Below are 18,361 nucleotides of genomic sequence, written 5' to 3' on the forward strand. Positions count from 1 at the left end.
ACGCCTTTAATCCCAGCACTCGGGAGGCAGAGGCAGGTGGATTTCTGAGTTTGAGGCCAGCCTGGTCTACAAAGTGAGTTCCAGGACAGCCAAGGCTACTGTACAGAGAAACCCTGTCTCGAAACAAACAAACAAACAAACAAACAAAACAAACAAACAAACAAACAAAAGAAAATAAAGGTAAAATCTTCCAAGAACTCTCAATTCTGAACATCTATGCTCCAAATAGAAGGGCACCCACATTCATAAAAGAAACTTTACCAAAACTCAAAGCACACATCACACCCCACACAATTAATAGTGGGCGACTTCAATACCCCACTCTCATGAATGGACAGATCATGGAAACGGAAACTAAACAGAGACACAGTGAAACTCACAGAAGTTATGAACCAAATGAATCTAAAGAACATTTCAACCTAAAGCAAAAGAATATACCTTCTTCTCAGCACCTCACAGTACCTTCTCCAAAACTGACCATATAATTGATCACAAAACAGGCCTCAACAGATAAAAGAAGATTGAAATAATTTCATGCACCCTATTAGATAATCACAGACTAAGTCTATTCTTAAATACCAACAAAAACAATAGAAAGCACACAAACACATGGAAGCTGAACAATGCACTACTCAATGATAATTTGGTCAAGGAAGAAATAAAGAAAGAAATTAAAGGTTTTTTTTTTTTAATTTAATGAAAATGAAGACACATCATATCAAAACTTATGGGGCACAATGAAAGCAGTGTTAAGAGAAAAACTCATAGCTCTAAGTGCCTCCAAAAGAAACTGAAGATAGCTTACACTAGCAGCTTGATAGCACACCTGAAAGCTCTAGAACAAAAAGATACACCCAAGAGGAGAAGATGGCAGGAAATAATCAAACTCAGGGCTGAAATCAACCAAATAGAAACAAAAAGAACTAGACAAAGAGTCAACAAAACCAGGAGCTGGTTCTTTGAGAAAATCAACAAGATAGATAAACCCTTAGCCAGACTAACTAGAGGGCACAAGGGCAGTATCCAAAGTAATAAAATCAAAAATGAAAAGCGAGACATACCAATGAAATACATCTTAAATAAGTATTCTGTTTGTTGAATATTAACAGTTGAAAATATTAGAATCTAACATACAATTTGCTAAACGCATGAAAATCAAGAAGAATGAAGACCAAAGTGTGGACACTGTGCCCCTTCTTAGAATTGGGAACAAAACACCCATGGAAGGAGTTACAGAGACAAAGTTTGGAGCTGTGACGAAAGGATGGACCATCTAAAGACTGCCATATCCAGGGATCCACCCCATAATCAGCTTCCAAACGCTGACACCATTGCATACACTAGCAAGATTTTGCTGAAAGGACCCAGATATAGCTGTCTCTTGTGAGACTATGCCAGGGCCTAGCAAACACAGAAGTGGATGCTCACAGTCAGCTATTGGATGGATCACAGGGCNCCCAATGGANGAGCTAGAGAAANTACNCAAGGAGCTAAAGGGATCTGCAACCCTATAGGTGGAACAACATTATGAACTAACCAGTACCCGGGAGCTCTTGACTCTAGCTGCATATGTATCAAAAGATGGCTTAGTCGGCCATCACTGGAAAGAGAGGCCCATTGGGCTTGCAAACTTTCTATGCCCCAGTACAGGGGAACGCCAGGGCCAAAAAAATGGGAATGGGTGGGTAGGGAAGTGGGGGGGGGAGGGTATGGTGGACTTTTGGGATAGCATTGGAAATGTAATTGAGGAAAATACTTAATAAAAATATTAAAAATTAAAAAAAGAAAATATTAGAATCATGTTCTGTAAACATCATGGCAATATTATTGATAATTTTCCTCATTGTAGTTGAAATTAGCATTTTCTTAATGTTTAACTTCAAAGAGTTTTTGCTATTTTGAAATTTAAAAAAATTAAAAACAGCTTACGGATAAAACAAACAAACAAACAAACAAACAAACAAATGCAGATGCAGATGTATGCAGCCAAACAACTGGCTGAGCACAGGGACACCGATGGAGGAGTTAGGGGGAGGACTGAAGGAGCTGAAGGGGTTTGCAACCCATAGGAAGAAAGCAGTATCAACCAACCAGGACCCCCCAGAGCTCCGAGGGACTAAACCACCAACTAAAGAGTACATGTAGGGGAGTGGGGAGGGTGTGCATGGCTCCAGCCACATCTGTAACAGAGGATGGCCTTGTCATCAATGGGAGGGGAGCCCATTGGTCCTGTGGAGTCTTAATGACCCAGTGTAGGAGACTGCTAGGGCAGTGAGGTGAGAGTGGGTGGGCAGGTCGGGTAGCAACCTCATAGAGACAGGGGTGGGGATAGGGAGGTAGGGGGTTTTAGGAGGGGGAACTGGGAAGAGGGATAACATTTAAAATGTAAATAAATAAAATAACTAATAAAATATGAAAAAAATACAGAAACCAAGACTTAGAGAATTTCAAAAATATACGTAAAGGAAGTAAAGAAGCCAAAATTAATAAATTCCTATCCAGCCAACAGTTACTAACTACACACAAATACATTTAAATACTCAAGCTATAGAAACAGTCAAAATTATGTCACATAAAACAAGATTTCAATTCTTTAACTTTAAACAGTGTTTAGTCGCTCCTTCGAACCATTATCCTTAGGACATTAAAAGTCTTGCTTGTTGATAATGTTGTCATTCTTTTGCATTAAATTGCATACACTGCAATTTCTATATTTTGGAGCCTCCCTAAAAATGTTTAAGTATCTGTACTCCTCACAACATTGATTCCTAATCACACTTACGACTTTCTAAAGTCTGTATTTTAGGTTTGCTTATCTGTAAAGTGCATGTCATTCATTCCATTTTAATTAATTTATCATGGTATTTGGGCTAGGTGAGCACTCTAGGATGATGCAATATTTATGTGCCTCTATTTGTTCAATTAATTTATTTTTATTTATTGTTATGCAGGATCTCACTAAGATGCCCTGGCTGACTTGAACTGTGTAGCCTGGGCAGGCTTTGAGCTCATGATACTTCTGCCTTAGCCTCCTGTGTAGCTGGGATTGCAGACCTGCCCAACACATCACTATAATGAAGACTTCCCAGTTACAGCTCCTCAGTACTGCTGTGTGCTGGCAAAGCTGGCACCATTGTCCTTCCTTGCTGTGAGAAAGGTACAACATCCTCTCCAGTGTCTACAGTTTCCTCAGCCTACCTTCTAACATGAATGAACTTTAGCCCCTATATCCTGCCTCCGCTGAATTTTCATTTTCATTCATCTTATTTCATGCCATTTCAACATTTCTCATGCTAAGCATACAGCGGTTGCCTATGAATCTGAGGTTTGGCACCCCATAATTTCAATGATTGACGATCAAATGTGGTCTGAAACTATCAAATAGCAAATCCCAGAAGCAAACAATTTCTATGTTTTAAACTGCCCAGCCTCCTCGGCATCCTAACAGTACAGTTCCCACTGGTTCCAGCCTTCACAGGGGATGAGTCACCTCCGGTCCAGTGTAGCTACAGCGTATAGTTGCTTGCCTCTTAGTGCCTGAGTAGCCACTAAGAGCTTACCAGTCTGACAGTCTCTATATACCAAGGGCTGTGCTAAAAACAACTTCATTTTACTCATCAATAGCCCCAGAGCTCAAAAGTTTTATTATAGCATATCCCGGAAGTTTCATTATAGTATACTGTTACAATTTTTATGTTTTATTGGTTATTAATCTATTATGGTCTCTAATTTCTAAATCAAGCTTTATCACAAGCATGCATTTACTTGTGAGAAAGATCACAGAGTCTGTAGGGTTTTGATTCTATCAGTGGTTTCAGGAATTGTTGTGGGGGGAGGGGGTCTTAGAACATCCCGAACCTCGTACAGGAGAGGCCGTCTTAATAGGCGTTGCTTTCCAAGATGCCCTTCTGGAAACAGGAAAGGACCCACAGCTAACAACTCACCATAGGTGAAATACTGAACCTCAGGTGGGAGCGTGACTTCGCTCAGATCACTCTCCTGCACGTGACTATCCACGTACTGCTGCGCCTTCGTGGCCTGCAGGAAAGCGAGGAACCTGGCTGTGAACGCGGCGATGAAGATGGAGAGCATGCCGAAATCAAGCACATTCCACAACTGCACGATGTACTCCCGGGGCCCCTCCAGCCACAGCTCCTTGCACTCAGACCACATCATCCCTGCACAGGAAACCAGAGGCTGGATTAGATCGTCCTGCTGAGGCCGAGGAGAAGATACCTGGTCCACCTGGGAAAGGTGAAACCCCAGCAAACACTGACTGTGCTGGGGTCTGGTGGGAGCTGAGTGGGAAGGAAGCTTCCACTTAGGGCTGATGGACCGCACCATGACAGACCTTAAATAAACACACGTGACACCGGATCACGGGAGACAGGAAAGAAGCAAGTGGAACTCTGCTAGAGCAGGGCTTTGTCATGAGGTTTTTGAAAGAGTAGAGAAAGGGGAGCCTATGAAGTCAAAAAGGCTAATTAATTCAAATCATAGTAATGTAGGGGTACAAGTAAGACTCTGGGGGAGAAAGTCCCTGCAAACATTTAACAAGAACCAAGCCCCGTCATTAAGGATCACGCGGGCCTCTTCTAGCCTCTCTTCCCATCTCCACAACCTACCGGGGAGGCCAGGAACACCATCTGAAACTGACCCAGTTCTAGAGGAAAATGCTGAGTCAAAAAGGATGAACTACTCAGTTTAACAAGTTGTCCTAACTATGTACACATAGATGTACAGCCTTTTGGTATTGTGATATCATTTACAAAGTGTTGGGCGGCACTCAGTCCAATGTGTGGGATGCGAGCACGGGGGGGGGGGGGGGGGGGGCACAGCTGGACACATTGTAACACTTTAAGAAGAAAACGAAGCTCATATTAAAATTCATAAAATAATGGCTTGCTCCAGGTTGAGGCTGTAAGGTGATTGGGTGAAGAATTAACCTATTCACTCAGAGCAGCAAGGACTACACAGGCGGGAGCAGACCACGGAAAGACCCCGGGAGAGAAGTCAACGCGCACAGTGGCTCTGTTTCCTGCGATGGAGCAGGATGGTTTTTCTCCTGCTACTTTAAATTTTTCCTTTAACACAGCTTCTCAGAAAGAGTTACCAGAAGTTAAGTAACATGCATTCTACAAGTGGAAAAACTCCTAAAATCCCTGAAACAAAAGCCATATATAACGAAGGCTCTTCAGTTGCAAGTATTTCAATTAAACAATTAGGCCCATGTTAATGATTTAGTGCCAACATATACCTTTCTGCAGTGTTAACTACTATTGAACCAGCTAGTTATTTTCTCATTTAGCTACTGCTTTAATGATGGTGTTCTCATCATATACAGCATAACAGTTTGTATTAGAAAATGGCAATCATTTCAGTAACTCCTTTCTGGATAGAAATTAGGGAACTTAAGCGGCTTACCAAGAACCCAGACCATAATTAACATTTCCGTCCACGTGAACTGGGTGGTCTTCACCCTGAAGATTTGCTTGGGGTAGTCGATAACAGTGATGTTTGGCAGCGTGGTGATGCCTTCAAACCTGTCCGAGGCGTTGAATACAAGCAGACCCAGAAAGATGATGAAGGAGGCAGCGTGGGCCACGAACTTCATGAAGGGGCTTCGAAGAATCTTCCCCAGCTGCAATACAACAGAGTGGGGTTGGGGGGAGATGGGTCGGAGGGGAAGAAACGGTGGAGAAGGGGGGGGGTGAGAGGAGGGAGCGGGGAGGAGATGTTCTAGAAACTTCGGCCTCTACTTGCGACAATCACTATACAGGATACAACTGAATAAAGAAGTTGAAACACTTTCTGCTATGCGGATTGTCCAGCCTGCGCCCTTGGGGCCATATGTTTCTCAGGATAATTATGAATGTTACTCAATGCATTTGTAGACATTTAGTTACGATGTCAAAAGGTTGGACTCCCCCGACCAGCACACATCGTGAAAACTACTCTTTTTTTAGGGAGATTTTTCCTCTAAAATAATTTCAAAAATCTCGGAGATCCAGATTCTGAACGTCTGTTCTGCTGTAACCCGTGCTGTACTGAAGGGCGCCCTTCGGGAAAGCCCTGTGTGTGACAGGTTTCTTATCCTGATTTTTGCATGAATGACAATACAAAGTCAAAGGTCCTAGGCCTGGAAAAGAAATAGGAGTTTGTAGACACGTATAGGGCATCAAAAGCTTTTTTGAAGATTAAAAAATTTACTACATTGTAAACAAATTTTAGTTTTCATTTCCAAAAAAAAAATCAAGAGTCATCATACCATGCATCATATTTAAAAGGAAGAAAATATTAGAATCAAGATAAATATCTTATCAATGACTACCTACATTTGAGGAGATATATAATAATTAGAACTTCTAAGTAAGATAGCTTGATTAAAATAATAATCTCTGTATTCTGAAAATGATATACATAATAAAGATACTTCTAATGGCTATCTTATAATTTTTTTGAAGGTAGTTCCTTAAAATATATCCTGTGATATACTTAAAAATCTCATGTTCTAATAGAAATAAGAAACAGCTTCTCTGTCCCCAGGGCATCCGCAGTCCAGGGATTAGGTGCATTGGACACATTTGTCAAATATGTTCCCTTGTCTGCACATCCAGAGCCTGAATGTTAACTCAGCCTGCCACCCTTAAAGGGATTTGTTTCACATTTGCAAGACTAACTTCAAGCAAATGTCCAGAACCTTAATTGGTTCAAATGACTACAAAGTGTCAAGTATCTCTGAATTGGAACATTCCTGCACACAGACAGCTGTCACCTTTCCATACCGGACTTAGAAGAACAAGCAACAGTACAATTCCACACCTTGGTGCCGAGGTGGCCACAGAGCCTGCGTTTGGCATCACTGCTGAGGCACACGCTGTTTGTTGGGAGTTGCCAAGCCTTTTTCTCAAAGATTGATCTTTAAAACTTTAAATTATATTAAAATAAAGCAGTACACTCATCTTTGAAATGGGCTATATGTTGGGGCTTTGTTTGTTTGTTTTACAGAATTGGAGCCAGGGCTTCATGCACACTGGATAGATGCTCTAATGCTTAGCTTTGTCCCCAGCCTAAGAATTCCCAATAGAGGCTGGGGGTCAGCATCAAGGTCATTCTTCTGGTGCTCTCCACCTGGGCTTTTGAACCTACAGTTCACCAGTGACCTAGACTGGCTGTCTAGCTAGTCCAGGGGTCTTCCAGTCTCTAGCTTTTCAGCACTGAGACTGTAAGCCCATGCCTTCCTATCTAGCTTTGTAGGTGGATGCTAGGAATGAGACCCAAGTCTTTATGCTTTCAAGGAAAGCATTTCATTAACTAAGTATTCCAGCCTAATAATTCTCAAGTTATCTCTTTTCTCTGTGAATAAGCACAGGCATGCATGGGTTCCAGGAGTTGCTATCTTTTGTTTCATTTTGTTTTTGTTTTCTTTTATTATTATTATTATTATTATTATTATTATTATTATTATTATTGTTATTTGGTTTTTGGAGACAGGGTTTCTCTGTGTAGCCCTGGCTGTCCTGGAACTCACTCTGTAGACCAGGCTGGCCTCAAACTCAGAGATCCGCCTGCCTCTGCCTCCCAAGTGCTGGGATTAAAGGCGTGTGCCACCACGCCCGGCTTGTTTTTGTTTTCTTATGATGAAACACCATTACAGAGTGAGCTGAACTGTCATTTTATACAGTGCAAAGTGTGCACCCCAAGATGCCTATTGCAACTCTAGCCTGCTCTAATTGACAGAGATATCTGAAGAGACGGACTATTGAGTACCAGAACTTTGTGATAATTTCCTCCAAATAGGGAAACTGGCTGGGTTATAATTTTCTGCTCACTGCAGGCTCTTATGTGATTTATGTTCACATCTTTAGTGTTTATGTATTTAAAGAACTGTAGAATAACTTCTCTAAGATACATAACAAAGAATCCAGCAGCCACTGAACTTGGTCAGAGTGACAAGCTTTCTACCCTTTATTGTATGTGGGGGGCATATCAACAAGGAAGTAAGATGAATAAACGTTTTCACACACATAAATGCTTAGAGGAGACTGCTGAGCCACGGGGCAAGGGTGGACTTTCAGGGTCATTTATAAGTGACCTTGACTGCTTCACCTGAAACAGATTGTGATTTAGAGAAAACAAGATTTCAGAATATAGGCATGAGATTAAAGACCAGAGGGCAGGTCCTTCTCAGGGAAGTGCCCTTCATTAGCAGGACAGATTCTGTTAGCATGACCTGTATTCTCTTCCACATCTGTGTAGGGGATTTCTTAATCACAAGTTAGCTCCACTTGGGCAGGTTGAGGGGAAAGGGCCTCAGAGTGATCAAAGCAGAATTGAGCAGTGCTAAAAAAAAAAAAACCTAAAGCACACTGACCCCAATTCTATACACGTTGGAAGTTTCTGGAAGAACAAAGTGCTTGAGGACCCACCATGGATATCACTGAAGGTTAACTAGCACCGTTGATATCCATGTGCTTAGCATTCAGCCCCAGGTGCCTCTAACGGGCTCAGAAGAGTGCCCCCAGGTCCCACTGGGTATGGTTGCCACTTCCCTTCCCCCAGCTGGTGCCGGCCATGTTCTCATGCTCCATGTTCTCAGTAGCAACTGCACACAATGCTCCTACACTCTGACCATTTAGTTCTTCGTGTCTATCATGGGGATTTCTACCTAAAAGCCTTACTACATCATGCCTGCCAATGTGACTTGCTGGTACCAAATCATCTCTGATTCTATTCTTGAGTTGATCTACTCACTGAAAAGCAGAACATTTGAGTTGCTTAAAATGCAGAGCCAACGAGGTGGGAGCCTGGCTTTAGCTTTTGCATTTTTCTCAACAAAGATACACATTTCACCAACCACGGAGGGAAGGTGGGGAGTCTAGTACCCTGCTACAAGGTGCAATCCAATAGCCGATGGCGAGGAATGGAAGACCCAAGGCCACGACCAACACGACCAGACACTTGATAGCGATGGTCTGCTCCCGGAGGCCAGAGAGGTTCTCATACCAGATCGTCAAAAGCTGCTGTTGGCAGTTGGGGTGAGCCACAAACTGTTGGGAGTAGAGGGAGAGAGATGTTAGTATTCTCCTGTCTGTGCATCTCTCCAGAACACAGCCTGTTCAAACCCGTCTTCCCTTCATTGTTCAAACTTGCTTCCTAGAAGGTGGACGCCCTTCCCCAGTCCTTGCTGGGAACTGAGTCCTCGCTGGCTGTGGTGATGCTGGGTTTCTTTAGGGAAAGCATGTCCCCACCATGACGCCTGCTAAGGTCCTTGTATTTATTTCAAAATGGGAAAGAAAATCGGTTATTGTGCTCCTTTCATGAGTTATGCCTAAAATACTACCTGCATAAGAAGTATGTAAATTGTGCACATTCGAGCTGTGTGTACTGTGGCTGGATATGGAAAGATCTGCACAGTGGTTATGCACAGCCCACATCAGCTCGGCTCTTAACTGCTGATTTATCTCTCCAGCCCTGTTTTTGTTTTTTAGACCTTGTACAGAGTTTCTACATGCTACATCTTGCCTCTAAAATGTTTTCAGTTTTCTGATGCAGGGTCTCACATTGTAACCCAGGCTGGCCTAGTGATTACTTGCTTCGTTGGATGACTTAGTGTGAAAACAGCATTCCTTTGAGTCAAATTCAGTGTCTTCTTCAAATTCACATTTTGAACTCCTAACTCCCAGTGTGCTGGCCTTGGGAGGCAGGGCTGCAGGGCATGCGTGGGGCCTGGAGATGGAACACATGAGACGGTGATATTGGTGCCAGTGTATAATGAGCACCCCACCCCCACCCACTATGTTTTTGCTACAAGTGAGGTCAGCAGTTTGCAACTCAATAAGCGGCCCTGGCCAGAAACAGCTCTGCTGCCATCTTAACCTCAAACTTGCAGCCCCAACACTGTAAGAAATGAGTTTCTGCTGTCTATAAATCACCCTAACGATGGTGCCTCGATATAGCATCCCAAAACTGGTTATCCCACCGTTGCTGCCTGCCAAGTCTATGTTAGGCCTTTTTTTTTCCAAACCACTTCCTTTCTCACCCCACTTTTTCTTTTAAGACAGGGTCTCACTCACTATGAGCCCGGCTGGTCTTGAATTTGGAATCCTGCCTCAGGCTCTTGAATGCTGGGATGAAAGATGCAAGCCACTGCACCCTGTAAGGCTCACAATTTTGAAACTGTCTCACATCTTAACGTCATCATCAGGTGACCTCCTGGGAAAGGCTGTAGACATGATCAAAGCAGAAGAATTCCCAGGTCTGTGTGAGGCCCCCTTGGATTCCTCCAAGAGCCCCAGACCTCCACTGCCTCCTCCCTGTGCTGTTTAGACATTTCTCTCCTGTGCCTTTCTCTCCTGTCTTGCTCCTCCCTCCACAGCTCCTGTCAATCATATTTGTTCACTCACTCTTCAGGATGCTTTGTACACTCACAATCAGCCAGCAATGGCACTGGTGTTTGGCACAAGATAAAAACAGGAGAACTGGCACTACTTTACATCATCAGCAACCATTTCTTTAGAGCACACAGTAGGCTGTCAATAAATGCAGTATCAAAGCCATTATAATAAAACTCTGAACTCCACATCCTTGTCAAGACAGTAAAACACAGTCATCTTATAAACGGTGGAAATGTCTCTGTGTTTGGGAGATCTAAGACGTGTGAATCCAAGTCAAAGCCCTCTAGAGTGGGCAGCCAGCCAGGCTAAGGATAGGGAGCTGGGTATACTAGGAGAGCCACAGGTTGAACATCTAATATCATCATCGTATAAGATTACTGTTGCAGAGTCAACCAGGTACTTGAGGGGAAGGTAAAAACCCAAAGGTTTCTACAAGGTACTGAATACCTTGCTGCGAAACAAACGCACTGTGCCCATTTGAATGGATGAGCTCACTTCCTCTGGGAATATCTGCTATGATTTGAAAGCATTGCCTCCAAAGTCCTGGTCTTGTCATGTGACATTCTGAGGAGGTGAGAGTAAGGACTGGAAGAGTGGCACCAGCAGATAAGCACTGTCCATTTGTCGTCTCAGCTAGTTAGGAGTCTGGAGGGAGGCAGAGGATCCCTTGAGTCTTAGGAGTTTAGCCTAGCCTGGTTTGGGTAATTTATCAATGCTCTATGCTTAAATACAGCAATCCGACTAAGAGATGACACAACCCTTGCTGAAGGATTAAAATGTTCATAAATTAGTCCCATGGTGTTTGTCAGCTTGCTCTTCCATTCTTTTGCCACATGAGGACATTGTTATGCTCCTCTGGAGGATACAGTCCTGCCTGCCAGTGCCTTCAACTTCAACCCCTCAACTGTGAGAAGACACATTTCTCTTTCATAAATCATGCAGCCACAGTTATTATCACAGCACCATAAATGAACTAAGACGCTGCTTTTACGTCAAAGAAACTGCTTAATCATCGTCGTCGTCAAGTGTGCATGTGTGTGCAAGCATGAGGGTGCCGTGGAGCCAATATGAAGGTTATAAGACAACCTGTTGATTATTTTCCACTTCTGTGTAGGATCGGGAGTGTCTTAGGGTCTCTAAGGAAACCAAAAGGAACTTACAACTGTCAGGTCATTTTCCACCACTGACAGAAGTCAAGGCAACAACTCAAGGCAGGAACCTGGAGGCAGGAGCTGAAGCAGAAGCCATGGAGAAATGCTGCTTTTTGGCTTGCTGCCCCTGGCTTGCTCAGTTTTTAAAAATATATAAATGCTAAATATACATTTAAACCCAGGACCATCTGCCTAGGGGTGGCGTTGCCCATAATGGGCTGGGCCCTCCCACATCTCCATAGACTTGCCACAAGCAATCTGGTGGTGCCATTTTGTCAAATGAGGCTTCTCTTCCCAAATAACCCTTGTTTGTTTTAAGTTGAGAAAACAACTAGGACATAGGGGATTGAGTTTAACACCTTTACTCACTGAGCCATCCCACCAGCTTGTGCCTGCTTTGATTTTGAGACAAGGTCTTAACTATGTAGTCCAAGTTGGCCTAGAACAGAAAGCAATCCTCCTGCTTCAGCCTTTCTCATGCTGGGCTTATAGGTCTGAGCCACTCCCAATACTTGAGGACAGAAATAATGGTTTGGTTTGGACCGTTTCCTTGGGCTCTTCTCAATGAGGCCATCTTTAAGCCTGAGGGTGTGCACCAGGGCAATGATGACCCTCTCTACAAAGTGTCTGTGAGATGACCCACATTGACCCTTGTGGCTTACATCACACTCATCCAACATTTATTATATGTTAAATCCTAGCATTTTACCTGTTACAAAATTCAGCCACACTGGCCTATTTCCTATAAATAGGAGCACAACCTATGTTCTTCTTGAGATAATACCCTATCTACTGAATCCATTAAGAACCCATACAAATAGATTTTCCCCAACAATTTCAAACTTCTAATACAAATACACAAGGCACATCCTAAAAAATAAAACCAATCCAATATTAGCAAGTGAGAGCGGAAAACCCTAATCCATTAGGAGATTTGTTTTTTCTTCTTTTCAACAAACTTCAAAATAGGGCAGAGGCCTTTATCTCTAAAACCACTCCATTTCCTGGAAAAAAAATCCTTATGATAGAACACTGCCACAGCCGGCTGCATCAGGTTCTTATGTTGTTTTTCAACTTCAGTGGACCAGCAAATTGAAGTCATTACAAAAATAATACCCTGATTTGAGATTTTCTGTGCCAAAGAGAGAATGCTTGACACGTAAGAACATTTCAATCTTTCAATGGAATAAAAAATTTAACAGTGTTGCTGAACATGCACACGCGCACATGCGCACGCACACACACACACACACACACACACACACACACACACACAGAAAGAGAGACAGAGACAGAGACAGAGAGGGAGACAGAGACAGAGAGAGAGATGTCTAATGGGATGTAAGCTGAACCCCAACAACTGAATAAACCTATACTTGAAAATGATCACATTATACCATCCTCTGAACTGTCCTCAGTGGGTAGTGTTGTATAAAACCCTGGAGGAGTTTCACTCTTGCCTTTAACGACATTGCTATGTTAGTTACATTCATATTTCTCATTCTCCCTCTTACACCTTCTACAGAGAAACACGCTGGTCGATAACTGAATGTGCCCGTATTGCAGAGGGTCTAATTTTTAGATTTCTTTTCTGTTAAGGATGGAATTGGAGCACTTGGCGGGGTGGGGCTCCAGAAATGATTTTTCTCTGTAGCCTAGTTTTACAGACTAAATAGCCTACCCATCATCAAATCTCCTATAATAGACATCGCCCACCATGAAGGAGGTACAGCTTGAGGTGTGTGGGGGAGGGGAGAGCAAGCTTTGCTGTCATATCACAGAACACCAGAGATGTATGGTCATAATTAGAACTCAAAGGGAGCAGACCGGCTCTATGGCAGGAAAGACAGCACAGAATCACTGATGTCACCGGCATCACCCAGCACTGTAGCTATTCTTTGAGAACGGGAAAATAGATCTGAGAACTAGCATTGATTTATTTTGGGAGAGGGTTGAGACAGGTTTCAGTATGGACCCCAGGCTAGCCTTGGGCTGTTGGTCTTCCTATATCAGCCTCTTCTGTGCCAGGGTTATAGGCATGCTCTGCTATGCCTAGCTGGTATGTTTATTACTACAGGGTCTGCAAGTTTTGCTGATTTTTAAATAAAAATGGTCTTTTAGATGTATGCATTTTATGTGTATGAGTATGTTGCCTGCACATATGTATGTGTACCATGTGCATGCCTACAGATGGCTGAAAGTCATCATGAAGTTGTTGAGAACTGACCCCAGGCCTCTGCATGATCAGCGAGTTCTCTTTACCACTGAATAATCCCTCTAGCCCCCTTTCCTTCGGTTTCTGCTGATGGTCTTTCTAGTGTGCAGAATTTCCAAACTCTATGTTGTCAAGGGATCTGTAGCTTTTTAAGAATTATTTTTAAAACAATTTTTAAAAATTGTATGTGTAAAGGTGTTTTATCTGCATGTATATCACATGTCTGCCCACAGTGGCCAGAATCGGGTATTGGTTCCCTGGAACTGGAGTTATGAATAGTTGCGAACTACCATGTCAATAATGGTAACCAAACCTGTTACCATTCTCTGCAAGAACAGCAAGTATCCTTAACCTCCAAGTTATCTCTCCAGTCCCTTAACATTTCTAACACTATTATATAAAAAGTCTGGTTCTAATAAGCAATAAATCCCTAGTTATATATGTTGATTGGTAACAAATTTATTGCTAGTGATATTGCAAATGTTGCAACTTGTTTAAGTCAGGCATCATCACTCTGCAGGGTGGGTTGGCTAACAGACGCATCTCTGCAGATGAGCTGTTTCTACTAATATGACACTTTCAATGGAATGATTAAAAGCCCATGGCAACTGAAATCAATTTTCTCCTCTCAGGTGCCAAAGAAAAGAGATTCATATGGCAAGAAGCGTGACTCTGTCTGGACACTTTTCTAAAAATGGCTTGCTATCAATCGTGTTCAAAATTATCTTTCCTCCAACATAAGGAAAACCTCACAGGAAGAAATCTCAGAGGGGGCATTTCATTATCTTAGAGCTGATCTGTCCCTTGTCAAGTTGTTTTATTTCAATTTCTGGTGACAATCTTCTCTTGTCATTAATGACTGGCCCATGGGGTTGTTACACATGAAAGTTTTCTGTACTGTGGTGGAAGTGGAAGTGTGTGTGTGTGTGTGTGTGTGTGTGTGTGTGTGTGTGTGTGTGTGTATGTGTGTATGCTCACACCTAGAAGGTATGGGAGAGAGATCTTTCTATACCCTTGCTTTGTGTTAGAATGTAAACCATGTCTTGGGTTCCACTGGTCAGAGTGAAGTGGCAGGTTTGATTCACAAGAGGTCTTAGGACAACTGGCTATGGGCTCAGGACATTCTTTCTGTGAGTGCCAACACTGGACACTCACAGCAGAGCCAAAATTGGGCCTCAGATACTCCCTTATCAGGTAGTTCTGGGCTTGGATCTAGGCAAGATTTCTGGATGTTTGGTTGACATAAGCTTGCCCTTTTGTCTTTCCTTGCAATTCTGTGTACTTCCAAGGATGCTTGGCTAAATCCTTTTCTGAGAAATCAGACAAATACTAAGGGTGGGACTTAGAACAAGGAACACAAAATTGTCTTTGATACTTCAACTTGCTTAAGAGCTGTCGCTCTGATATGAGCGTCTGTAACGGAAATGCTGTAGGCTAATATTTAGTGAGCCAGAAGTCCCTCATGCTAATTGCTTGTATGATTTCACATGGTCTTCAAACAACTGTTATTTTCCCTCTTGACTGAAAAGTAGCTCAGGGCTTTGGTGCTGTCTGTGGCCAGTCAGGAACTCATGGTGACATCAGAGCTTGAACCCTTGCAGATGGATCTACGGCCTGTCCTTGTAAGCATAAGACCACATTAAAGGAAGAACAGCAGACATGGCTGTCCAGTGATGACTCTAGATGTGCCCCTTCCAACAGCTGCTGCTTCATGATTTCTCAGCTTCTATGTTTTATTACAGATTTAGTTTATTTTAAAAGTATGTGTTTGTGTGGGGGGTGGCTATCCAGCATTCGATCCCCGGGGCTGGAGTTACAAGTAGTGGTGAGCCACTCAACGTGGTTGTTAGGAATCACACTTGGGTTGTCTGGAAGAGATATATAAGCTGCTAGCCACTAAGCCCTCTCTCCAACCCTATCAGCTCCTCTTAAGCACAACCCTCCCCTCTGTCTGCTACATAACAAACTTAAATCGTCCAATTCCAGAAACGGAGACTTACACCATATGAAATATTTTAACTACAATTTTCACAAATTATTTAATGGCTCAATGAAAATTAGCAAACAAAAACATACACAACACTTTTTTTTTCTACAGTAACCATACCTAAAATAATTGTCGTCTTTGTTTACGACCCTGGCTAAAATGTCTAACAGGTTCACAGTAAGGCTCAACACGAGAATGTTCGTTATGGTGTCTCATAAATGTATGTAAGCAGGAGTATTACCACTACTTTATTTATTCACTATTTTTGTTGTTTCTGAGACTGATTCTCATGTAGCCCAGGGTGGTTCCAGACTTGCTAAGTAGCTGAGACTGGCTTTGAACTCCTGATTCTCCTGCCTCTACTTCCCAAAAGCTGGGAATAGAGATGTGTGCTAGCGTGCTGTTTATTATTATTATTATTATTATTATTATTATTATTATTTTGGTTTTTCGAGACAGGGTTTCTCTGTATAGCCCTGGCTGTCCTGGAACTCACTCTGTAGACCAGGCTGGCCTTGAACTCAGAAATCTGCCTGCCTCTGCCCCCCGAGTGCTGGGATTATTAATGGCACTGAGATCCACAGTCTGAAGAGTGTTCGGTTTATTCTAATCCATTTAAATTACACTAGACCCTCAAGATTTATAAAAGATAGAATCCTCTTTTATGAGAAAATGGAAATGAAGAGGACACTTATCCAGGACATGAAGAAGCCCTGGGTGCTACAACAGGTAACACTTGAGAAGGGTCAGAACCCTACAGCCTTCCACTTTACCTCAATCTTCCCTCAATCTCTCTCCCTAGACCGTTTTTCAAGTGTCCCTCAGATTGCAGCGTCACCAGTTCATGTCTGCAGATTACTGGCTCACTCACCTTTTTGACTTCATACTTAATGGCAAGTTTGACACGACTCAGTGACGCTTTGTGCCCATGTCTTTCCAGGGGTTCGACTGATTCCAGATCTCCATTCAGAATGGCTTCCACCTCCTCCGAGTCCCGACACAGGTCCAGCACACCTACTACGAAGTCTTTGCATTGCATGGAGAGTTTCCTGTAGTCATTCTAGAGGAAGAGGTTTGGTGTTTAATGGCAAGAATTTCACTCAATCAGTGACAAGTGCCTGGGGACAGGATGTGTGGATAAAGGTGTCCCTGCCTCTGGGCAGGAAGATGCAGCCCTTTCCTGGATACAAGGCTAGTTAGAGCAGATACATATGGATTCTCCTGTCCTCATTAAGTTTCCATGAAGCTCTGAAAATTATATGGACCTGATCTCACTTATATGTAGAATTTTAAAGTGTCAAATCCTTAGAAATGCAGAATAGAAAGGTGCTCAGCCAGAGGCCAAGAGGCAGAGAGAACTGGTCAAAGGGACAATATGTTAATTTCCTTGATTCACCTATCCAGCGTTGTATACTTGTATCAGCATGCCATATGGTATACCATATCCCATAATATATTCAATTATTATTTATCAACTTCAAATTCTCACTGTATAGTTTAGACTGTTCTGGGACTCACTATGAAGCCATAGCTGGCCTTAAATTAGAATCCTCCAGCTTCCACCTACCTAGTACTGTAACATCAGTTGTATACCATCACACCATCTTATAAAAAACAAAACTGCTCCAAAAAAGCCAGGCATAATAGCTCATAAGACGAGGACTACTATGAGTCTGAGGTCTGCATGGGCTACTGTTTAAGACCCTGTCCAAACAAACAAGTAAGCAAGCAAGCAAACAAATATTAGCTCTAACAAAAATGCAGTACATATACAAATCACTGGTTTATATTAACAAACAATTGAAGTATAGTTGAACATCTTAAGGCCACAAGTGCTCCTGCTGCCTGGGAATCTGCAGAAATGGCCAGGATCTCAGTCCTAGAGAGCAATGAAGGTGAAGCTCACAGGACACTGGGGGTTTCTCTCAAGGCTCTGCAAGTTTGTGATCACTGGGAGTTTCTCTCTCTCTCTCTCTCTCTCTCTCTCTCTCTCTTTCCTTCTCTCCCTATTTTCTTACTCTTTTGTAAAGGCAATTAATTAGACCCAAGAAGGACCCCTGTTTTATATAAAATTTTGTTTTGGGGGTACCTCTAGAAAGTCCCAGATACCAGGGATGTGAGAGGCTCCCAGGACCTAATGGGGACAACCTTAGCTGAAATGCTCAACAGTGAGGAGGTGGAACCTAAACAGACCACCTCCAGTAGATAGACATAGCCCCCAGTTGAGGCATGGGGGCACCTACCCATCTTCACAATTCTTGACCCAGAATTGTTCCTGTCTAGAGGAAATATAGGGACAAAAATGAAGCAAAGACTGAAGGAAAGGCCATCCAGTGACCTTCCCAACTTGGGATCCATCCCATGTACAGGCACCAAACCCTGACATGATTGCTGATGCCATGTTGTGCTTGCAGACAGGAACATGCATGGCCGACCTCTGAGAGGCTCTACCGGCAGCTGGCTTGAGGCAGATGAAGATACTTAGAGTCAACCACTGGACTGAGGTCAGGGACTCCTGTGGAAGAGTTAGAGGATGGACTGAAGGAGCTGAAGGGGAGCTGAAACCCCATAGGAAGACAACCATATCAGCTAATCCAGACCCCTCAGAGCT

The 18,361-nt window shown here is 42.9% G+C and overlaps 1 protein-coding gene across 4 annotated transcripts in view; it reads right to left on the reverse strand.

Annotated features, from left to right (window-relative positions):
* Trpc3 (transient receptor potential cation channel subfamily C member 3) overlaps positions 1-18,361 on the reverse strand; it is a 67,056-nt gene that overhangs the window by 23,268 nt on the left and 25,427 nt on the right. For 3 of the 4 annotated variants that reach the window (XM_021157739.1, XM_029475633.1, XM_029475632.1), the window contains exons 3-6: positions 16,622-16,810; positions 8,886-9,050; positions 5,425-5,641; positions 3,945-4,178 (exon numbers count right to left, since the gene is read on the reverse strand). In XM_021157739.1, the coding sequence (XP_021013398.1) occupies positions 3,945-4,178; positions 5,425-5,641; positions 8,886-9,050; positions 16,622-16,810 (805 nt within the window). Of the gene's footprint in view, positions 1-3,944; positions 4,179-5,424; positions 5,642-8,857; positions 9,051-16,621; positions 16,811-18,361 lie in introns of those variants that run through there. The other variant, XM_029475634.1, reaches the window with a different exon arrangement.

Source organism: Mus caroli, chromosome 3 (genome assembly GCF_900094665.2).
Source record: "Mus caroli chromosome 3, CAROLI_EIJ_v1.1, whole genome shotgun sequence".
Taxonomy (NCBI): Eukaryota; Metazoa; Chordata; class Mammalia; order Rodentia; family Muridae; genus Mus; species Mus caroli.